General features: G+C 54.3%; 10 protein-coding genes across 10 annotated transcripts; 6 read left to right on the plus strand and 4 right to left on the minus strand.

The window, feature by feature from the left end:
- Nucleotides 1-530: 530 nt before the first annotated feature.
- CLUP02_17583 (uncharacterized protein) lies at nucleotides 531-3615 on the minus strand (the record flags this gene model as incomplete). The annotated part of the gene is made up of 3 exons (XM_049296491.1): nucleotides 531-2794; nucleotides 2845-3402; nucleotides 3549-3615. The coding sequence occupies 3 exons, from the start codon at nucleotides 3613-3615 to the stop codon at nucleotides 531-533; spliced, it is 2889 nt and encodes a 962-aa protein (XP_049137715.1).
- Nucleotides 3616-4072: 457 nt separating this feature from the next.
- On the plus strand, nucleotides 4073-4897 carry CLUP02_17584 (uncharacterized protein; the record flags this gene model as incomplete). Its single annotated transcript, XM_049296492.1, has 1 exon — nucleotides 4073-4897. One exon carries the CDS (start codon nucleotides 4073-4075, stop codon nucleotides 4895-4897), a length of 825 nt encoding a protein of 274 aa, XP_049137716.1.
- A 1367-nt stretch (nucleotides 4898-6264) lies between these two features.
- CLUP02_17585 (uncharacterized protein) lies at nucleotides 6265-7696 on the minus strand (the record flags this gene model as incomplete). Its single annotated transcript, XM_049296493.1, has 2 exons — nucleotides 6265-7395; nucleotides 7451-7696. 2 exons carry the CDS (start codon nucleotides 7694-7696, stop codon nucleotides 6265-6267), a joined length of 1377 nt encoding a protein of 458 aa, XP_049137717.1.
- Nucleotides 7697-8245: 549 nt separating this feature from the next.
- CLUP02_17586 (V-type proton ATPase subunit F) lies at nucleotides 8246-8813 on the plus strand (the record flags this gene model as incomplete). The annotated part of the gene is made up of 4 exons (XM_049296494.1): nucleotides 8246-8302; nucleotides 8365-8400; nucleotides 8463-8597; nucleotides 8673-8813. 4 exons carry the CDS (start codon nucleotides 8246-8248, stop codon nucleotides 8811-8813), a joined length of 369 nt encoding a protein of 122 aa, XP_049137718.1.
- A 367-nt stretch (nucleotides 8814-9180) lies between these two features.
- CLUP02_17587 (ML domain-containing protein) lies at nucleotides 9181-10174 on the minus strand (the record flags this gene model as incomplete). The annotated part of the gene is made up of 4 exons (XM_049296495.1): nucleotides 9181-9297; nucleotides 9351-9567; nucleotides 9653-9856; nucleotides 9921-10174. 4 exons carry the CDS (start codon nucleotides 10172-10174, stop codon nucleotides 9181-9183), a joined length of 792 nt encoding a protein of 263 aa, XP_049137719.1.
- A 142-nt stretch (nucleotides 10175-10316) lies between these two features.
- Nucleotides 10317-11042, plus strand: CLUP02_17588 (uncharacterized protein; the record flags this gene model as incomplete). Its single annotated transcript, XM_049296496.1, has 1 exon — nucleotides 10317-11042. The coding sequence occupies one exon, from the start codon at nucleotides 10317-10319 to the stop codon at nucleotides 11040-11042; it is 726 nt and encodes a 241-aa protein (XP_049137720.1).
- A 1659-nt stretch (nucleotides 11043-12701) lies between these two features.
- Nucleotides 12702-12989, plus strand: CLUP02_17589 (uncharacterized protein; the record flags this gene model as incomplete). The annotated part of the gene is made up of 2 exons (XM_049296497.1): nucleotides 12702-12850; nucleotides 12905-12989. The coding sequence occupies 2 exons, from the start codon at nucleotides 12702-12704 to the stop codon at nucleotides 12987-12989; spliced, it is 234 nt and encodes a 77-aa protein (XP_049137721.1).
- A 1886-nt stretch (nucleotides 12990-14875) lies between these two features.
- On the plus strand, nucleotides 14876-15656 carry CLUP02_17590 (uncharacterized protein; the record flags this gene model as incomplete). Its single annotated transcript, XM_049296498.1, has 2 exons — nucleotides 14876-15036; nucleotides 15083-15656. 2 exons carry the CDS (start codon nucleotides 14876-14878, stop codon nucleotides 15654-15656), a joined length of 735 nt encoding a protein of 244 aa, XP_049137722.1.
- Nucleotides 15657-15946: 290 nt separating this feature from the next.
- CLUP02_17591 (PHD-finger domain-containing protein) lies at nucleotides 15947-18769 on the plus strand (the record flags this gene model as incomplete). Its single annotated transcript, XM_049296499.1, has 1 exon — nucleotides 15947-18769. The coding sequence occupies one exon, from the start codon at nucleotides 15947-15949 to the stop codon at nucleotides 18767-18769; it is 2823 nt and encodes a 940-aa protein (XP_049137723.1).
- Nucleotides 18770-19703: 934 nt separating this feature from the next.
- CLUP02_17592 (glycosyltransferase family 4) lies at nucleotides 19704-21191 on the minus strand (the record flags this gene model as incomplete). The annotated part of the gene is made up of 2 exons (XM_049296500.1): nucleotides 19704-20687; nucleotides 20760-21191. The coding sequence occupies 2 exons, from the start codon at nucleotides 21189-21191 to the stop codon at nucleotides 19704-19706; spliced, it is 1416 nt and encodes a 471-aa protein (XP_049137724.1).
- Nucleotides 21192-22189: the final 998 nt, after the last annotated feature.

The following is a 22189-nucleotide window of genomic DNA, read 5'->3' on the forward strand; positions in this document are numbered from 1 at the left end:
TCTACCCTCCCCAATAACAACTGCCCGTAACCGTACCCGAGCCCGAGGTGCCGACTTCATCATGCATTGCAAAAGCATACCCGGGCTGCTCCCTCTGTGGTGCAACTCTGTTTGATTAATGTCTGTATCCGTAGCCATACCGGCATATCAATACTGCGTCAACTCCATCAACAACCCGGTCCATCTGCCATTGCATTCGTGCTGCCATTGTCAACCTTGTCCGAGCACTCGAGAAGCAAGGTAATCAAGTCTCGAAAGGGTTGATCTCCTTCGTGCTGCATGCTTGGCCTGCCACTACCCCACACAAGCTCAAACAGCGCCCGTTCGACTCGTATCATGTGCATTTGACGCTGCGCTTTCGGCCTCCGTCTTATCAAACATTCCTTTCCCCCAACCCAGCCGATATACGGAGTATGGCTTTCGTCGCGCTTCACCCAGCCGACCTGGTCCCTACAGCGCCGATCGGCGGTTGGTCGGGCTCCAACGCCAAGCTTTCCTCCACAACCTCCCTTTTTCGTCACCACCGGCTGTCAGGAACCGAGAATCGCAATCAAACCCCCCAGCAAGCCTTGCACCATCTGCATCACCCACGCAATCCCCTGCGCGATCCGGACCGCTGTCGCCAATAACACGAATCCGCTGCTCAGCGCAAAGAAAAACATCCCAACGTCCGTCCAAGTTGACTCGTTGACATCAAGTCGCTTTCTGGCTGGCGATGTCGGATCAAAGCAAGGTGATATGACTTTCCAATACCATCGAGCCACGCTCCCCGCAATCTGCTTGCCGTCGGTGGCGCACTTTAGCACACGCTTACTCAACACGCCTCTTCTCAAACGACCTCCGGTGTCGCCGCCTTCGGAGTCGCTGTTCACCAGGGTCGTTGACGTGCTGCAGCCAGCTTTCAACCTGGCTTGACTGGCTGCTGACAACTGCTGGCTCTCCGTTGGTGTATCCTGCAGATTGTCGTTTCTCCCTTTCATGGCACAAAACGTCTTTGAACTCTCGCGGCTGCTCATCGCCTCTATACCGTCTGCTACGGTGTTCGTTGACTTTGACGGGCTCGTGTTCGAGAACCTCATGACCTTGAACTTGTTCCGCAATCTCCTACTCGGAACAGAGTCGGGAGGAGGCTTCCTGAGGCTGGTAGGCAGCGATCTGGGCGTTCCGCTGGCCGAGAGGCTCTGTTTCCGAGTTTCCGCCGTCCTGTTGCCCGAATTGGCCAATGCGGCCCGCGCCGCCCCCGTCGATGCGATCTTGCTTTGGCCCTGCTGAGTGGCTGGCTCCAATACGGTTAGGGGTGATGTAGACGTGAACATGTGTGGTGTGACAGGGTCCTCGGCTTGGCTCTCCTGCTTGTCGCTGTCTGCCAAATTTCTCGCAGAGTATTTCTCGACCACCTTGTGGATCGCATCGTTTCGATGCTGGAGGGTCAGCGTTTGGCTTCCTTTTGGTGCCAAAGCCTGGGTCCTTATTTTGACGGTCCTTAGATGCCGCACTTTTTCGGTCGAGATGTCCTCTGTTGACGTTGACATCTGTTCGTCGCACTGTCGACTCACGCGTCGATTCTGCAACATGCTCCAGCTTTCGCTGACTCTTCTCTTGGGTTGTTCTTGGCATAGGCTCGATTGTGAAAGACCTTGGCCGCAGCCAATAATGGTGGTGATGGGTGTGGTGGCAGTTTTTGTCTTTAGAGCCTCCATCTTTCCCACTTCCCGCTGGCATATCACGTCCTCGCGAACCTCCATCCTTCTTGGAGATGTTGCTCGGTCCTCGAAGGTGAGACTTTTCGGGATTGGCGGCTCTTGGGTCACCTTGCAAAGGTTGTCCTCCAGCGCCTGGATATGCTCTCGGGCCAACAAGTTCTCTTGAAGCGGCGAGCTTTTCTGGTCGATCTGGGATGTCAATAATGACTCGAATGGGGATATGTTCGCTGTGATTGGTGGGCCACGAGTCTTGGCTGCCTGCTGGTCGTTGAGTTCGTGAGTTTGCATCAATGAACGGTAAGCCACTACTAGTGGCGCTACTGCCAATTCCACCTCGCCGTCCAGGGCTTCCATATCTCGGATCAGTGGGATAAGTTGTCTTGCCTCCCAGCGGTTGAGTGTTGCCTGCTGCTGGTAGTCCAGGGCTGGGTGTGGGTATGTTTCCCCCAGGATATGATCTCTCAAGAGGTTTGTAGGCGTCAGGTTTGCGCTTGCTGATACTGTCCTCGAATGGCGGATGGGGATTTTGCCCGAGGTTAGAGACAGGTTTCTTGAGAATTCCCTGCTGTGGCATCCCGGCAGATCCTGATCGTCTGCTTTCCGTAGAACCATTGGGTTGGAAACGGCCCGGAGAGCTTGCCGGCCTCCCGGCTCTGTCTCTGGGCTTCGCTGGCCTAAAAAAGACACCGTTTTTTGAGGTCCTTGAGGTATGGGTGGTAGCTCCTTTTCCATGGCTTTGCCCTTCTGGCTTTGACCTTTGGTGACTGATGCTGGGAGGGCGAAGTGACCCGGCTGGCTTTTCTCACTGATGCTTTGCGGAGAGTTCAAGTTTCCAAACGGGAGCGGCAACTGCGTAGGTCGTCGATCTCCCCCTAAGTTTCGGCCGTTTGTTCCGAGTTCCTGAGCCGCGGTGGATGCCAGGGATGATCGTCTGCTTTGAGGGGTTCGTATCACAGTGTCAGATGAATCAGCATCGTTTTCTTCCGAGATGATATGTTTGGGCACATGAGATTTGGGATCAGTATGGCCCATCCCCAAACGATGAGCGTTTGGTTGCTCAGGCAGGTATCGGGCGTCTTTCGCTTCAGAACCTGACTCATTGGTCAGTACATGAACCCAATGTCGACACAAGCTAGCTTACCGCGAGTCGATACGCTCTTGTTTGACTGCGCAATCGGGCTAAGTACAGGCTCTTTGGCAGAAGACCACTGCTGTCTATGGCGTTGCCACTGAACGTTGCGCTGTGCTTGTCGTATGGCCTCCTTTTCCCGATCTTTCCGGGCAAACCTTTGCTCTTCTCGTTGCTGGAGCTTTTTGGTCACCTCTTCTGTGAGGAGTTCGGCCCCGCGGCGCGTACGTCGAGACTCCGACTTGCGTCTAGCTTCCAGCTTTTGGTCGAGAGTCAAGGAAGCAGAGCTGAAGCTGGTTGTAGACGGTGTCTCAACGTCTAGTTCTCCTGTGACTGGGTTGATTCCTGTGACGCCAAGGTAATCTCCACTCTCTTTCAGAGTCCTGCGCTCCCGGTGGATCAATCGACGTTCTTCCAGTGTTCGTTCTTCTCTTGAAGATCTAGTTGCCGGTGTATGAGCGATCGTGTTAGCTCTTCGGAGAAGAGGCTCAGGTTCAGAAGATCGGGCTTTCCGAGAACGGCCCAATTCCTTGGCCGTGTTCCAGCGTGTGATGCGGTCAGAGCTTCGACCTATTCGTGGTGGACTTGTCGGAGAGTGTCTAGATCTCGAACGAGGGTTTTCGGCGGTTTCCTAGTACCCTTGATTCCGATGGGTGCTACCCTTCTCAGCCCGGCGGCTTGGGAGGACGGCCCTCAAACGCGCGCTTAGATTTAACTTCCGGCCGAAACCTTCGGAGACTTGCTGTCCAGGACGTCGAGATAAGACTCGAAACGATGGTGCATCGGGCGGTCGACCGGTGGCTGGAGCTGAGTGGGTTGACATAATTCAATTCGAGGAGATGCGGGGATAGAAATGCTGCATGGTACGACAGATAGAGAGTAAACAAACAACGATGCCGGCAAAAGAACTCATGAACCCGTTGCCAGGTGTGTGTCCGGCGGCGATGTAAGAGATCGGAATTGATGGGTTGCGTTTGGAAAGGGAGATCCTTGCGCAGGAAGGGACGACAGGTTTGAGCAGTCAATGTCAAAGAGGCGCAACGACTCGACGAACTGCTGCTGCTGTCAACCCCTGACTCAAGGAACAAGGCAGTTGCTTGTAAGTTGGCGACACTCCTTCCCAGCATATAATCCGACTCAATTGAATTTCTCTCTTTCCCATCCCTTTTCCCTTTGTGCTTCGCCCTCCTCCTTCTATTGTTAGACGTCAACCAGAGCAACCGTCACCCACGCCTGCGCAATGGATTTCCACCTCTTTGGCGAATTGCCTCCAGAAATTCGAGCTGAGATCTGGAAGCTGTCACTTTCTGAAGTTGAGTCAGAAGTTTGCATCGTTCCGTCGACATGCGACACACCACAGTCGTTGCTGGTGTACACTGCCTTTCCGGTGCTGATGCATGTTTGCCGCGAGTCTCGCCAATTCGTCCAGAACTCTAGACTGAGTGGAATTCATCTTATGCGTCCGCGCTCGGCCATTGACACGATTGATTTTCCTGTGCCGTTTCGATCTTATCAGCCGGAGTTGGATACCCTGTTCTGCCAGAACCAAGGTCCGGCATCTTTGGAAGACATTGCCAGTGAAGACGATTTCGAACACGTCATTCAAGAGACAAGGCATCTGGCTATCCCAGGCGAGAAAGAATTCTTGGATCTGGTAGCCTGGGTACTCACATTCTACTTTCCGAAACTGGAGACTTTATCAGTGGTTGTCGGGGACATCTCAAATGGCTCTGGCTTTGGCTCCTACTTCAATGCACCAAAGACACGCTGCAAGCTGCGCCGGATACATGCGGCAGATACACAGATATACAACATCGATGTAAGAGATCTTGACGGAACCAAAACCTTGGACCCGTCGCACCTGTCGAGATGCATGACGGAGTACACACAAGAGCTCGAAAAGATCATCGAGGAGTGTTTCAACGACATGGACAGAACGTTACGAAGAGCTCATCGCTGGTGGAACCGTGAATTGAAGACTTTCAAGAGAGTCCAATATTTGACCCAGACGTTTGTTCAGTACGAAGCAGGAAGTACATTCCGGTTGGAAACCACATTCTCGTAGCGCAGGCATGTTAATGAGGCTCGGGTAGCAATGAATGATAGATGGTTCGTTCCAATTGGCATCACTAGACAGTTCCTTCTAAGGAACCAAACGTACTTTATCAATCACATGAGGTGCAAATTCTTGAATGCGCTACGGTATTTCTTGGCAGAGCAGTTTTCAAGGAGAGCAGGTGCAGCGCCTCCAATGTACCTGCCTTCTCTTGAGGCTCTTGTCGAGCATCCAGGGTACCTTCCTGCCTCATCAGACTGACCTCCGTCCACAACGTCCCTCCAACGCCTATGACCCTTTCTCCTTTTCTTCCGTCTCGCCACCGCAGGCGAGGCGATCGATATGGAGGCTTGTGGGGAAACTTGGGTCAAGGAAAGTTCATGCTTCCGAGGTCTAGATGTCACTGCCCTGCAGTTTCTGAAGTACGATTCGGCAACATGGAGCAAGACGTAGTGAGGAATCCATACAGCAACGAAGTGATAGCCAAAGGGCTTGGTGAAGACAGGAACTAGAGATTGGCAAAACATCATCCGAGGAAAGGCATCAAGTGTCGATGTTGACAACCTTGCTCGTTAATCTACTGGGAGGAAAGAATCAGCATAGTTTATGGAATTCGCATTATCTGCTCTTCAACTGTTTATTCTGCTTTTTCTTTGTTTTCATGTGTGCGGAGGCTTATCAAGGGCATCTGACTTCCCAGGACCCGTGCGAATATTTAGACACTGAAATGACCATATTCGACAGCGCGGCGAGTATTTTCCATGAATAAGAAGTGACAAATGAAACGGAATGAGGAGGCATATCTTTATCTCCCGCTATCGCAGAGGTCAGACAACCGGGAAAGGCTTGTTCCCTCGGCAATGAGACGCGTCATCGTGAAAGTTCTCAGAGGAAATCTAAATCTGGCGAGCCAAAGGGTCGTCAGTCTCCGACGAGGCTAGATTTAGCAACACTGAGACTAGTCTTCAGGACGAAGGAATTGACAGACTTAAGTTGGCTGGGTAGCCAACGTCAGTAATAACAAAATAAGCTCAGTCACCATCAGGAGGCAGACACAGTAACTTCTATATCCCGAAGACATACCCAAGGATCGCAAGGTACAAGGTCACCAATTTGCCAAGTTGCAGGGACTTCGCGAGAACTGTGCCGGGAATAATGCACCTTCACCAAGAAAAGATTGATTTAAGAGAATACAAATTCAGTCTTGAGACTTGAATAGTTGATTAACAAAGAAGAACGCCGGCCCAGGAATCGACCATCTGCCCGAACCAGCCCAACGCCGCCATATGCTGCTGTAAATAAGTTTGAAGCCATCAAGCAAAAAGTCTTCCCAGAGCAATGTCACCCATCTCTCATGCCACGCACGTCAGCCCCTCTCAGTGGAAACCCGACCATCTAGAAGGGTACCGTTCCCCTTGTTGATTGCTTCTGTTCCTCTTCGCGCTGGCAAAGGGGTTGTAATCGGGAGCACTCGTGTGGTCGAGAGCATCTGAGCCAGTCGATCTTCTAATCTCCGACTGCTTCAGCGGGCTTCCTCGACGTTGTTCCCGAGCAGCCATTTCTCTCGAGTTCCGGGGCGACATGAAGCCCTGGTTCATCTCATTAAGACTCGACGTCTTCTTGAGTGGCGAGTTCGCGTGGTTGAATACACCCAAGTTTCCGCCAAAGCTTGTTCCTCCGGTGTTCGCGGTGGACGTTGAGGTCGACTGGTACATGGGTGCCGGCGGGAGACTTTGCCGGACCGAGCGAGTGCTGGGCACAGGGGTGAAGGACTCGGATCGCCTGTTAGACGTCGGAGTAAAGAGACGGGACGCGAAGCTGCTAATTGGAGGAGTGTGGACCGGGTCCTCCTGCTTGACGTGAGGATTGGGTGTAACCACAAACTCTTTCTTGATGACCGTCGTAGGCGTTCCCAGTTCGACAAAGGACTCTTCATCCTTAGCCTCTTCAGGCGAACACTGTGTGCCGACATCGCGAACAACCGGGTGAAGACGTGGCCGCACGAACTTGGTGTCGTACTCGTGGAGGACCTCCTTGTGGATGATAGCCGTATCCTTGATCTGCTGAGCATACCGAGTTTGGACGAAAATCAGCTGGACGGAAAGAATGAGTTGCAGCACAATGCAGTTGAAAACTGTTACACTCGGTCTGGGATCCAAGGGCACCAGAGGGAGGAACATCATGTAGACAAGGACGTGGCCAGGGCTGAAGAGGCAGAAGAGCTGCAAAGAGACCGGGAGAGGATCCCAGACACTTAGCTCCCAGACGTCGTGTGACCTGTCGGGGTGGGCTCGCGACTCGGCAGTCTCGGAAGACAGGAGGTTATTCAAGAGTCTCAGGGGCGAAGAGACGGCCGGGTCGGACCTGGCTTTGACTCGTTGGGCTGAGGGGGTGTGCGGCTTGTCTTCAACGTTGACTTGGAATAATCGGTACTGCCTCGTTCTCGACATGGTATAGAAGGCATTGGCGACAGATAGGAGGCCAAGAATCCAAACAAGGGGCCGCACCTGAGGACTTGTTAGTAACCATGATGCGCAACCCATGCGACTCGATGCTACTGACAATGTAGGTGACGATGCCCCCGGAGCTCCCATCGCTGAACACATCATCCTCGACCTCCGATGCTACGCAGTTAGCTCTAGCAAGGAGGAACACGAAGTTGCAGCCGAGCCCAAGCTGTGTTCCTAGTGCCTTTGAATCCCAATCTCTCGTCTCCAATTCTTCCGATAGCCAGAGCAAGAAGTCCATGGGGTTCAGCATGGCCTTCAGGCGCTCAGAGAGCGGCTTCTTTCGCACTAGACGCGGCATCTCGTCAGATTGCGCTTCTTGCCATCAACAGGCGACTTCTGAGCGGATGTAATTCTGAAAGCCTCGGAGTCGATGGCTTCGTGGTCGACGGGCGGGATCGAGTGATGCGTCGGTGTCGTTTGTCGTCGTTGTCGTCGTCGATTTCGTCGCTAGGTGAAATTGTTTACAAAGAAGTCTGGGTCTATTGATTTTTGGGCCATTGTCCCGCTGCTAGGCAAGAGGAGCTTTCGACAGGGGTACCTTCCTTATGTGCATGGACCGTAAACTGAAAGCACCTGAGAGATACGTACCGGAATGCTGCAAGTGGGGTCTCCACTGGCTTCTGTCGCATAGCCCACACCTCATCCGAGCCTGTTAGCAGTTCGGGCTCCAGCAGGCGGTACCTGGCAGAACAGCGCTAACAGCACTTCAGCCACAGTGAGGTGCTGGAGTGGAGCGCTTCCAGCCCGCCGCCAGGTCGGGTACAGGTAATCAAGGCAAGTACGTCAATCCGTCCGCCGACCTCCTGGGCCATCGCAAGCTCTCCAACAACCGCACAAGTCATCCAAGATGGCTTCGCAAGCAGATATGAAGGACCGCCAGTTCCTCGCCGTTATTGGCGACGAGGTAGGACACTTTGCGTATTCGACACTGTGACTGATGACAAATGGCTAAAACTTGAGAACTAGGACTCGGTCACCGGCCTCCTCCTCGCTGGCATTGGGGTGCGCTCTTTCGACTCCACGACGATTCCGATTGCGGCTCGAGATAACTAACAAGTGCACAGCACGTCAGCACGGGTGCCGACCAAGAAAAGAACTTCCTGGTGGTGGATAGCAAGACGGATACCGCTACGATCGAGTCTACCTTTGAATCCTTCACTTCGAGGAAGGACATTGGCATCATCCTCATCAACCAACACGTCAGTAGCGATCCTGGGGGGGGGCGGGGGGGGGGAGCCTTGTGCCAAGAGGACACATACTGATTGAAAGAATAGATTGCCGATCGCATAAGACATCGGGTCGATACCTACACTGCTGCTTTCCCGACCGTTCTCGAAATTCCGAGCAAGGACCACCCGTACGACCCCGAGAAGGACAGTGTTTTGCGCAGAGTACGCCGGTTGTTTGGCGAATAAGCATGTAATTCCACAGATTATGGGGATAGTAAGGGCCAAGAGGCAAACGCATGGTACGCCGGCAGCGTATTCGGAGTTCGGATGGACCGCACCGGCCTATCATGAATAAATTGCGAGCTACATGCCTAGCACCGCTACCCTATGTACGTACGCATTGTTATGCCGATACTCCTACGCAGAATGAACACTTAAAAGGACCCTCAAACGGATCCATCACACGGGCGAAGTTGAACTGCGGTATGCCAAATTCCTAATGCTACCAGTGTTATGAGATGAAGTGAAACCCCAACAGCAATCTGGATGTATCGCTACGTGTGACTGTAACCCATGCCCCATCATCGTAAACCTTCGTATGCTTGTAATTAAGTTAAAGCTCCAAGCTGAAGAAGCTCTTGGTGTTGCGCGAGAAAACGACTTGAGCGGTCAAGCAAGTGATGGGGACGTCATCGGCGGTGTAAACGTCAGCAAAGACGGTGTACTTGCCCTGTAGATATTGTCAATAATCTGATAAGGTTCATATAGATGAGCCTGACTTACGGAGGGGATCTCGTTAGGAAGCTCGACAGACTTGGTGACGGTGAGAACACCCTTCTCGATGGGGCACTCGAGGTCGACGTTCTCGATCTGCTCGCAGAGGTCCGCCTTGGTGCTGATAAGGCGGATGAGGCCGTACTTGACCTGGAGAAGGACGTAGGCGCCCTTCTCGATGTTCTGCCTGACGGTGCCGGAAGCCTTGATGACGAGCTCCTTGCCACTGAAACGCCATGTTAGCTGGCTCCCGTTTCACGATACTGCGGTATGCATCGTCATAGACTGGGGGCTGCTGCAAACGAACTTACGCCTGAGGAGGGTTGGGAGAGAGGTCTACGCTGTCGATTGTGACGATGTCCTCATCATGGGACTTGGGGCAGAGCTCCAAAGGCGAGTCGCCGGGGACCTTGAGGTCATCGTTAACAATGACGGACTGGTCTCTCTGGACCAGGACGCTGGCACCAGCCGGTGCGAGACCGGCGGAGAGGAAGGCGATGACAGCTGTGGCGAACCTCATCGCGGATAGAGGTCGAGGTCGTTTAGTGATTAGGAAGATGGGATATGGGCGGTTCGAACAACGGCGGTCTCGATGTCGTTGATGATGCTCGGTGCGTACTCGTCGGCGTCCGAGGTTCGATGTTTAGCGTGAGGATGATGGGAGGTGATAGAGAAGTGGTTCCTGCGAGTGGCTTTGGTTGGTAGGTGGTGAGCAACGAACGGGGCTGGGTTCGGAGGGAGAACGTCATGGGGACAACGTCAGATCGATCTGATTGGATGGAGCTAGGTGGACCTTGGTCGGGACAAGCGCCTTTGCCTTCCCCAGCGACCATGGCGACATTGGAGGTACCTTTCATTGCATATCTTTGGTGTAGAGCAAGCGATGCCCTTTGTATAGGTCTGTACATTGAAGTATAGCTATTTGATTATAGACTCACATTGCAGAAGTAGTAGCCACAAGGAGCCTCCGAAATAATGCTTTTGCTGGACCAAAGCAAGTACACTAGACAACGACAGAGCCTCTTGAATGCTGTCCCAAAAGGTACATCGAATCCTGTCGTCGTCGTCGTCGTCGCACGGGCCACCGTAAAATTCCCACTCTTCTGCTTCGTTCCCCTCCAAAGATCCCACTTTCGTTATCGACTTCCCAGCTCCAGATTACCTCCCGCCTTCGTCTTTTGGAGATTGAAACGGCCGAGTTCCTCGATTACGAGCTGCGACCACGGAATTGCGTCGCGAGTGCCATATCACCATTTGCGCATTGAAGGAGCCGTCCATGCGCAAACAAGACGGAGCGCCACACGAGGAAGGAGCTGTCGGCGTTCTAGCCACAATGATGGACTTGACTTTTCGCCTCCGCCTGTGCTCACTCCTATGCGACGGCTGGAGCCTTGTCACACAGAGCAGCTGGGCTGTTTCGACGGCCCAGGTTTTGTTGGAAGATCCCTGGAACTCTGGTCCCGTGGACAGAACCGAAGCAGACAGAACAGCATTGAAAGCCCAGTGCCAGCCAAACTGTCCAGGGTCTCTCCATCATTACAAGCCGCTGGCTCCTCCAAGATCTTCAGTATCGGAGCCAGAACTGCTTGGTGCGCACTTCGATCCAAGCATCTTCGAGGTCTCGACTGCGCAGGTTTCGTGATTGGACAGAACTCCGTCCGCGATTCAAGAAGTCGTGCTACGGCATGGATGATGACCTGAGAAGAAAGGTAGCCACACCAGGAGCCACACCATCTCATGCGTCTTTCATGGTGGGAAAACCGTGGTGCACGGGTCCGTCGGCTTGTACCAATCAGTCCGGCGTCGAGTGCAGGGAGCTGGCACAAACAAGTGCTCGAGTGAACCGGAAAGTGTGGCCAACCTGCTTGGACGATGATTGGGGACCGTGGTCAACAAGTACGGGGCACCTCGACAACTCAGCTGCAGCCCTGGCTATCAGTGTCGCAAACTTTTGGACAAGTCTCGAGGACGCGATCATAGGACAGGGAGATCCTAGCTAGAGGGACACCGGCCGCGAATCATGCCGGGGCCCTTTACGCCAGCTGGGTGCGGATGGACGACGGGAAACCGCGACTCTTTGTTTTGTTTGTCTGCTCGGTATCTCCAGTTGAGGAGAAGGATGATGGGGCGAGAAAGCGGAAGGATAGCGCAGTTCCTCCCGTCGATCCCATCACCGAGGAAGCATTATTATGAACGGCAAAGGCTCGACGAGCCTTCGAGACGGCAGCGGGCACTGATGTTCCCCCCTACGTCGTACTGTACTTGGAGCACCCGGGCGCTCTGGGCAACCAGTCAACCCAAGGGCAACAAGGACCACAACTGCTCGCAAAGGCGCCGCGCGTGGTCGCATTTCGAGGCGCGCAATTGTGCTGGACCTGAGGAGCATTGACTGAAGGTGGTCAAAGTACCGATACTTCTGCAACTATGGCTTGGTGAGGCAGATAGATGACACCTCAGCAGCCCAAAGGGCCGCCCCCCATGCCTCCGTTTCTGTGTACACACTCACAGTTCGCAGTAGAGTTCAACGCAGCGTGCCATTTACCGAGCTCTTGGAGGCCAACCTAGTCTGTCTTGGTGAGGGGTCGAGCCATTTGGCGCAGATGGTTGAAGGGGCATCGGGCGACGGCGTGGGATTTTGGAGAAAAAAGGAGAGCAACTGGAGGCGAGAGTCAGCTACGCTACTCCGTACCGAAGTGTCGAACGAAAGGGTGGGATGAAGTTCCAGTGCCGAGAGGGGACGCTTCGCATCAGCCTGCAGTGATGATGACTTCAACCTGCATGCTGCTGTCGCCTTGGGTTGACGAGCTGTGCAAGAGGCTTCACGGAAAGTGTGATGGTGGAAGAGCTCCAGCTGCAGTCATCAAGGGCCGCCTCTGCGGGCGGTTGACCTTGCGGCGAAGATACTTACCTCTGCGACACAACCAGCGAAAGCTTCCGTCAGCCGTGAGCGTGGGCGAGCAGAGGCAGACTCTCTCTCACTCCAGAGTCAACATTTGCGCATCCGAGTCGGAGCTGTTTGTCACCTCCAAAACTCCAACGCAAAGTCGCATGCAAAACTGCAGGTCTCCAGCTTGACCAGGGGGAAGAGCGACTTGTTGCAGGGAGCGAAAGACCGGCTCCATGCACGATAATATTAGGCCCTGGCAGTAAGACCCGGTCGGCCATTCCCAGATTGATCTACTGACCAATGAGAGAAGGGAGAGGGATGTTGAGTTGAGACCTCAGACAAGTGGGAATCGGCAGGACGCGACGCTACGCCGTGGGACTTGCGGCTTGGGGGAGGAGGGACTTCACCATTTTGGGGTTTTAGAAGGAGCATCAGAAATGCTGCCCTTTCGCAGGCAAGCCCCACTTTATCCAATGGAAATCCAATACAATCCGATCCCACTGCAGCCGAAAAGAGTCGCTCAGCCAGAGACGTATCGAGATGTACCTTTTCTTCCTTTTGCTTCCTTTGAAGTTCTCAAGGCACCTCGGCCTATCTATCCAGTAAGTCACTCCATACCTCGGTGTGTACGTACATGTAACTATGGGTGGCTGACCTTGGTGTAGCGTCCTCTTCGTTTCCGTAGCCCTCGACGCGATGAACTCTCGACTGCCGTATTCGTACCTTTTCGGCTGGACACACAATTCTGCGACGAGAAGTGAGAAGCTCTTCTATGATGGATCAGAGAGAGAGAGAGAGAGACGAAAGTGGATATTGGGCTTGGATGCGAAGAGCATTCGAAGCAGTGGAGTCCAGAGTGGATGACGGCGCCTTCGAAGTCGGCCTTCTTTCTCAGTCTCACCACTCACCACCTTACCTCCAGCGGAGGGCCCCCCGAGTGTCTCTCCAGTCCCGTTGGCTTCTTCTACCCCTGGCGCCATGGCGGGTTGGACTTGGGCTGCCCTCAACCGGAAAGTGACTCTTGCCACCCGCCCACGTCGTTTAGCTGCCTACCTAGCACAAATCAGAGAAGAGCAACCACTCACTTGTTCACAAGTCGGGCAGAATAGGGGGCAAGGGTACAAAGGTTTCCTGCGAAACGACGCTCCAACGGCAAGTCACTCGAAGGCCTCCTATTTTAAGAAAACCCAGATTGCGCATAATTGGACGGGCCTCACGTCTCCCTCGGGATGGGATGAAAGCCATGGTCATCCCCGATTCTCAGTCTTGAATTTCGCTGGTTTGGTTTTCCAAAGACGCTACCATGTTTGAAGGCATCGAATTCGACGCTTGTTCAACTGGAACTCAACGAGGAGATCAACGCGACGCCGGCATTCTCCCGCTCATAGTACGGAGCACACAGGCAATCAAACCTACGCTTATCTTATGCCTAGCCTTCCGTCGGCCAGATACCAGTCACATACTCTCTCTCCCGTGTCTCTGGCGTCGACTTCTCCCCTCCTGGCTTACGGCAATAGGGATTCAGTGCTCACAGCTGTTCACTTCCGCCTACGCCCTCCACGCCTACCTACCTGACGGATATCTTATTCGTCTACGCATATGGCACGCGGATGTCCTCTCTTTTGCAGGCAGAAACCAGCGAAGCAAGGCATCCATGAACCCATCCATCCGTATGGCGCACGCAGAGTCACTCCCGTCGCGCGGGTCACCCCTCTTTCGACCAGTCCTCGACCAGTCTGCCGTCGCCTTTCGCCCTCGGTCGTTCCACCTCTCGCTCCTCCCGTCACATCCGCCCGGCGTTTCTGCTAGGGCCAGAGAGGATCCATCACCCAACTCGCACCAAACACCAACACCACGCTGCCTGCCCATTTCTTTCTCTCTTATTACTCATTAAATCTTTGCATGCCGCTTCTTGTCCCTCCACTCCCACCAGACGAGTCTGCCTCTTGTTTTTGTTCACATCAAACCGACGTTCCGTGGCCGCCAGCTGCTCTCATCAAGATGATGAGAGTCTGTTCTAGTCGAATGCCTCCTTGATTTTGTTTTCGGTACACTTATTGCGGATAGCGTCTTCACTCCACTTTCTCTCCAACATTTTGCTTCTTTTATCACGCAGACTTGGATTTTTTTTTTCTTTCGCCCTCTCCGCCTTCTTCTTTGCCTGGTCGACCTCTCAGGCGCGTCTGGTGCGGAGGGCTAACAAGGCACTCACCAGTCCTTCATCAGACGGGAACCATCACACACTTTCCCATTTTCTCCGTGTCTGGTTGCGGCCTGAAACCTCTTCTGCCTGAGGCATCATGGATCTGCGCTAGACATCTGATTGGACAGTTGGAGCCACTCATATCAGCGTGTCCACCGCCTTTCGGGCTTAGCTTCAAGTAAGTACCGGTACCTCTGTACCCTGTTTTCCCTACACACGGGCTTTGGCTTTTCTGCCCTCGTCTCCCGTTCTCTCTCTCACTCTCTTCCTCGTCTGTCTTCCCGTCTCTAGTCTCCCCCCGTCCTGTTGTCGTCGCCCTTCCCTCCAGCGCATGTCCGGCCATACCAGGCTGTGACGGCTGGCGGACTGGCTGGTGGTAGCCAGTGCTCCCCAGCCAGCGGGCAACGGGCCAGGTGCCAGGGCATCTCAAGCTGAGCAGGTGCGATGCTCCCCAAGCATCCCAGCACCCAGCAACCCGTCCTGAGTCCTCATCGCCCTTCCCCCCAAAAAATCCCATCTTCGAAGACGCCCCCCCTTCCCTTGCCTTCCCTCCCCCCCCATCTTCCAGTCTGCAATCCGCGCACCGAAGCACAAGGTGCCAGTCAGTCCCCAAGCCCGCAGAGTCCAAGTCCCCCAACCTAAGCAGTGCAGTCACTGTTCCTGCTCGTTCGCCCTCTCTCTCTTTTCGGCTTGGCCTAGGCTCCGGCCTGCACGCTCCTGCACTGGGACCTGTCTCGCTCAACTCGTACCGCACCGCACCAGCACCAGCACTCCTACCTACTACTCCTACCCAGGTACTGCTGCTGCTGCTGCCACCACCACCACCGCTGGTGTCTGCTACGCTCCTTTGGGGGACCCATCCATCTTTCTCTCCTTCGTGTCGTGCCCCCCTCTCTTCTTCTCTTTCAATCTCTTTTCCACCCTCACTTGCTCGACCCAAAACACCCTTCTCTACCTCACCTCCGGTCCTCAACACTCGATTTCCTCCTCATACTACATTCTCCCGACTCGGCCCAGCTTTTCGAAACGCTCCATCCCTCCCCGTCAACGAGGCGCAACCGCTCAACCCTTTCTTCGACTTGATCCGTCTGCTGGTTTCGATCGGTTCGTGGACACGCTCTTCGCGATCACAATTCGAAAAGTTTTCCACCTCACGACGCCCACAACACACGCTTGTGACAACCTAACGGTGTTTTCCTGGTTTCGGGACGACCGCGGTGTGTGAAAAGCGATTTGTTGGACCGTTCCTCGCCTCTGCGACGACCTGTCCTTTGTGAGCCGGACTCGACAATCCCACCGAGTCCTACCTTACCCAGCTTCGTCGAGAACCCTCGACTCGACCATACCCTTCCCGCCGACGGATGACGACGGCCCTGCGTACTGCTGTTTCTGTGGTTCATTCGACGGCTTGTACCTGTGCGTCTAGACAGGCGTCGTCATGCTACCCAGGCCGCAACAGTAATCATCTCACCCAATACCTCGACTTCAATTCGCACCACGAGGCAAACCTAGATTATGACCGAAAAGCCCCAGCCGCTGTCGACGCAGACCGCGACTCCTAGTCAGACCCTCTTCGCCCCGAGCGTACCAGTCTCAACACACAATGTGCCACGCAAGGCCGAGACGGTAGAGGAAGAAGAGCCGTACACGATCAAGTGTATTTGCAACTTCACTGACGATGATGGAAACACGATCTATTGCGAGACGTGTGACACGTGGCAGCACATCGACTGCTTTTACCCTCACAGTCGCGAGGAGGCCCTCCGCGAAGACTTTGCCCACTCGTGCGCTGATTGCAAGCCGCGCCCCCTAGATCGACAAAAGGCCATCGAGCGAACCCGGCGACTAAAGAATGGTCCCACGACAGAAACCATACCAGATAAGAAGGCCAAACGCCCGCCATCCAAAAGCCACAAGAAGAAGCCAAAGCCAACGGACTTGCAGTTGAATGGCCACCCTGTGGGCCAGGAGAATGCAAAGCACGGAAGTCCGAGCGACCACCCTCACCCAACCAAGAAGGTGAAGTCATCCCATCGGCCATCCCATTCGATCAGTTCTCAGAACGCAAAGCGAAGTCCTTCGTACGGCAATGGTGGGCGATCACAACCCAACGGCCACCCCCCAAGCCCAGCAACTACTCCCCCGGACCTTCCGAGCGATTTCCAAATACACAATTACTCGGACGGCTTCTTGTCCATGAGCAAAGAAGCAGACATCCCCATCACTCGCATCAATTCCTTTGCGAGCCTCTTCGTTTCCAATACCTTGTCAGTTTGGCTTCGGGAACCGGATCGTATGAGGCAAGAGACGGGCGAGGAATTCAACGACGTCTTTGCCAAGCTGCCGAAAGACATTGACGCTCGCAAGCGTCAGCTTCACGTCGAGAGCAAGAAGATTCCTGTCTCGCCAGAGACGACATTACGATGGCAATATCTTGCCACCCCTGCCGCCATCGAGAAAGACGTCCCTTTGATTGAACTCAACGGCGTGATCGGATTCCAAAAGGACTACTGCGCAGATCCCGAAAACCTATGGGAGGAGCTTTCGTCCCCGTTACCTTTTGTTTTCTTCCACCCCATGCTTCCCTTGTACATTGATACCAGGAAAGAAGGATCGATGGCTCGCTTCGTTCGAAGAAGCTGCAAGCCCAACGCCCTGCTGGATACGTACCTGTCAGGCCAATCCGAGTATCACTTCTGGCTCATGAGCGACAGATACATCGCGGCAAACGAGCAAATTACTCTACCATGGGACTTTAGGCTACCCAAGAAATTCCAGGCACGGTTAGTGCATCTGCTGGGCCTCGCTGACGACGACACCAATACGCAGAACGAGTCTGAGATGGACGAGGCTGAGTACCAAACACTATCGGGCTGGATTCATCGGATATTGTCCGAGTACGGCGGCTGTGCGTGTGACTTGGGTGCGAACTGTGCCTTTGCTCGCTTCCACAGACAACACCAAGCGAAGGTTCAGTCTCGGCCTCCCGCAAAGAAGAAACAACGAAAGCCAAAAACCCACACCATCTCTCCCACCAGCACCGGTCACGCTACCAACAGTCGCGCAGCTAGCGAGGGACACCAAGACGACGCCGACAACGACGGTCGGTCAGTTTCTGAGCGCAGCAAACCGCCTAGTCGTGATCGCACGCCCGTACGCCAGGGTTCATTGGATCGGCCAGGTATCCTCACAGAACCGACTGACAGGGACAAACGCAAGGTTCAAATGGTTGAAGACTCATTCCGACGAATGGAACAGCAACAACCTCCACGCAAGAAGAAGCGAACATCCGATGGCACGGCATCCACTTCCGGTTCTTCCAAGACGAAACAACGGAGCTCAACCAGCAACGCATCCAGCGGCACTACACACTACGTCGATGCGGGAACATCTCGAAGCAAGTCGAATTCCCCTTCAAGTGGCGTGTCACCAACGGCACAGAATCCGTTCAAGGCACCTGCCTCCAGAGCCGAGTCGGTCGGTTCCCAGTCCGGGCGAACATCATCCACACCTCGTCCCGTTTACTGCGATGCCGGTGTACAAACCGACCCTGTCGAGGGCGAGTGGTACAGTGAGCCCGTTCAAACACCCAGGCCACGACGCCGTATCATTTCTCTTTCGCAACGGCTGCTCAACAATCGACACCGCCTACGCTGTGATGAAGTCGAGAGACGCAAGTCACTCTCTTCTCTCTCCGCTCGGGAACCAACACCCATGGACGTGGATCAACCAGCTGAGGTCAAGCCTAGTGCTGAATCTCCTCCGCCCTCGAAGGATATTGGCAATCAAGCCCGCGATACATCGCCAGCCGCTCCTCCTGCTGGCGATGTCGTGATGTCGGATGCTCCGACAAGTTCGCCAAGCACCGTAAAATCGCCCCTGCAGACCGACAGCGTTTCAGATGGACCCGCGAATGGCTCAAGCAGCCCGTTGAAGATGAGATCACCGGAGTTACGAGTCACGATGCCACCGGTCCCTGCCTTCAACGGACCCACATCGGCGACTCCCAGTGCCTCAACACCGTCGACAATTCAGTCGCCGTTCTCCGCAAGCAGTCTACCCAGTCCATTTGCTCCGACTGCAGCCAATGGTGTTGCGGCACATCCAAGTCCGGTCAAGAAGAAGTTGAGCCTCAGCGATTACACCAAGAGCAGGATGAACAAGGCCAAGCCTGCTGGCGCTCTGAAGACCTCACTCCCTGGCACTGAGGAGACGAAGCCAACGCTCGATGCTATCGTCGATTCTCCAGTGGTTGAGAAGAGTGCGGATGTTCTTACACCCGTTACGGGTAACACGATCAACTCGAATCCTGCGGCTGCGGCCGCCAACACGCTGTAACATAGAACGGGGTTCACGAGTTCCGAAGATGACACGGCGGCTTTTATTTCCCCTCTAAATATTATCAAAAACGTTTCGGGGCGGCGACAGTCTGGTGATTGACTTTGGCGTTTGGGCAGCGACGGACAATGGGAAAGGGAAAGGGGAAGGGGTTCCTCGGGTTCGGTCAGCGCTTTTTCGGGAATGTCTTCAAATGAACTTCGTTTTACTGTTGTTTTTGGGAGGAGCTGCAAAAAGAAAATGCACGTCTTACGAAAAACACACAAGCCCATTTCGACACTATTTTGTTTTTGTCGTCTGGCAGGAAAGCTGAATCTTTTCTTCGATGGGGGATCTATGGCGTAACGTAAGGGGGACACGGACAGACGCAGTGAAGAGCCGGGTATCGACCGATACGAGATGAAAAGACCGGGAAAGGAGGTTCCAACTACTCTTGCCACGAACGGCATGTTTTCGTGTGTATTTCTAGGCTTTGTTAGCTGTGCCGGGCGACGTGGAAGTCGCCTCGGTGCGGGACTACTACACCCCTCCCATGACAAATGGATGGCTCATTTTTTTTTGCAGCTGGGAACATGCTGCCTAAGTTTTCGCTCACAATATCATGTTTCCCTGATGCCATACTTGTGATGTGACTTTTGCAATTCTATCTTGATTTTATCGACCATCTCTCAAGAGTGTCGATCTCGGGTCTTACATACCCGCCAGGTACTCTTACAGGGTATCTCAATTTCAAACCTCCAACCAATTCTTTCGGTATAGTACAGACATACGGCTCTCCTAGCCATGCCGTCCGTCCCCCATTGCGATGCGAAATCCAGACAAGAAAATGAGGCAAAAAAATCCGGATGGAACGCGGTTCCAGGATTGATGAAAATTGTTAAACGTGCGAGGTCCAGAGGTCTTTTGTAAGGCCCATAACACACGGCATGTTTACTCAGTATCTCTTGGTCGTCATACCCCAGTTATCCTCCTTAAAGATGAGCAGAGCGAGGCGATGGCGAACAAAGAGGCCAAACAGGCCGACAAAGAGCTGGAGGAAGGTGACCTCCCACGCGAGGCGGTCCTCTCTCAGGGGACCTCTCCAGACGAGCCACAGGTTGAGCAGGGTGAAGTTGCTCGTCTCCACGAAGCGGCCCTTTTCGTCCACTGTAACTTCCAGAAGGCGCAACTTGGCGAGCAGGTGCAGTCCTTGCGCGACGAGGGGCCGGGGTTGGCGTTCGGGGCTCCAAGGCGTCTTACTCGTCTCGAGGAGGCCGGTGCGAGCGTTGAATCGGGGCAAGCGGTGACGAGGGCAGGGGATGAGGCCAAAGATTTGGGGCGTCGAGTAGAGGAAGTTGAAGAGCTGGGGGACGAGGAGGAGGCCGAGCGTCTTTGAGAAGTGGCCGAGGATGCCGACGGTGGCGAAGACCATGCCGGAGAAGTAGCAGTAGGTGTCGCCGACGAAGACCTTGGCGGGGTACCAGTTGTGCAGGACGAGGGCGAAGGAGACGCCGAGCCAGGGGAGGAGGAGGTAGAGGGAGAAGAGGTGGGAGTCGGTGGCCGGGTGGGGGTAGGGCGTGAAGAGGTAGAGGCAGTCGTTCAGGACGAGGAGGAGGGAGACGACGATGCACTGGGAGACCTCGATGCCGTTGATGCCTGCGAGCATGTTGATGGACTGAGGGCAGAACATTGCGATGCAGGACATGTAGATGTAGTAGAGGACGCCGAGGTCGAAGAGCTCGCCGAGGTAGGGCTGGAGGGGGATCGGGATGACGATGGAGGTGACGCCAAAGTCGACAAAGTAGATTACGAGGATGGGGACCGAGGCCAGGCCTGGGATCCACCACTTGTGTCGCCATCGGATGTCGAAGAGGTCGTCGCCGATGCCTAGGAGGGCGGTCGTCTGGAGGGAGATGATTGCGGAAAGGTAGGAGGCGAGCTGGCAGTTTGGGATGTGTCAGTAAATGATCTCTCGTGGCGTTGCGCTCAAGGAGAGACGAGGTAGGCCGACCTTGCTATGGGGGAAGCGATGAAGAAATCGTCCCTGCTGTACGTGCTCGACCTGGAATACAACGTCCCTGTTTCCACCACCGCTAGTGGCGGCAACAATGTCCTTGTAGAAGGGGAAGGGGATGAAGACGATGACGACGAGTAGGTAGACGGCAGCGCAGACGGCACCCATGCACTCGGGCAGCTCAGGGCGGTGGTGCTTTGAGAGGTCGCGACCCTTGAAGCCGGCCTGTTTGAAGACCGGGCCAAGCCATCGGATCATGGAGTAGGCCAGCGCAAAGGCCAGGACTGAGAGTGCCAGTGACGCTATCAGGGGCTCGCCCTCGCCCTGGAAGGCATTGAGGAGGACTGCGACTGCGGCAAAGGAGAGGGCTCCCAGGCTCAGAGTCTCGGTTCGGGTGAGGGTCGGAGAGGAGGTTGAGGAGGAAGCCATCTTGGGCTGTGGTATCGTCGGGTTTTGCAGGCAAGAACGCGCCCACCGCGGGTGGTTGTGGTACCAGCAGCTCTGTTCAGTTCCGGTAGCGTTTCCTTTACTTCTTGTAGGAGCCTAGGCTTGGCTGTGGTGCGATTGCATCGTACTCCTGTGCGCAAGGTGAGTAGACAGGTGCGCAGGTGGTTTTGTTTTTGGGAAAGAGTGGTTGAAGCTGCAACAATGGAAAGAAGAGAAAGATCGCAACGTCAAAGGTTTTGCGATGGGACACAGTTGCAGAAGGTGGAGGAGGGCTTCGTCAGTTTGGAGAAAGAGGTCCCCACTCACTTCCAGGGGGGGCGCGTAATCGGATGGTGGCTTTCCCTTTTCCTGTCTTCTTTTTTTGGAGTATGCGGACGGATAGAGTGTGGAAACCACGCTGAACTTTCCCATGTGGGCACTGGGCTTTCCGGAAGGCTGCGGGGCAGATACGCAGTGCGGCAGTGGGCTGTGGAGGTTCACGGAGCGTCAGGAAAGGAAGGCGAGGAATCAGCAACCGAAGTGGAGCCGGGGAACGGTTACAAGTTACAACCTTCCACCTCATTGCACTTGCAGGCTGTTGCAGCTGTTGCAGCCTTTGGTCTGTGCGAGACTTGGCTCTTGAGTACTGGAGAGGCGGCGCATTGACCAGTGGTTGAGTCTGTAGTATCCATAGTCTACCAATTCTAGATGAACTCTATCTCTACAGTTGATTGATTACAAACTCTAAGGCTCTTGTTGCATTGGTAACTGGAACTTCATCCTTTATTTCCTAGCAGTCTTCTCGCTTATAGGTACTTACACTACAGCTGTATATGCATTTGAAACAACGCACAATTCCGCCGTGACAGCTATCTACCTTAGATAAGTACATGAAGCTTACAAACACTATTCCAGCTCGCAACCAATGACCACCAGCTGCGGAAACTAAAGCAGAAAACGCGGAATTAAGCATGCCACGGCAAAGAGATGACGGAATGCCC

Source organism: Colletotrichum lupini, chromosome 10, assembly GCF_023278565.1.
Source record: "Colletotrichum lupini chromosome 10, complete sequence".
NCBI classification, from domain to species: domain Eukaryota; kingdom Fungi; phylum Ascomycota; class Sordariomycetes; order Glomerellales; family Glomerellaceae; genus Colletotrichum; species Colletotrichum lupini.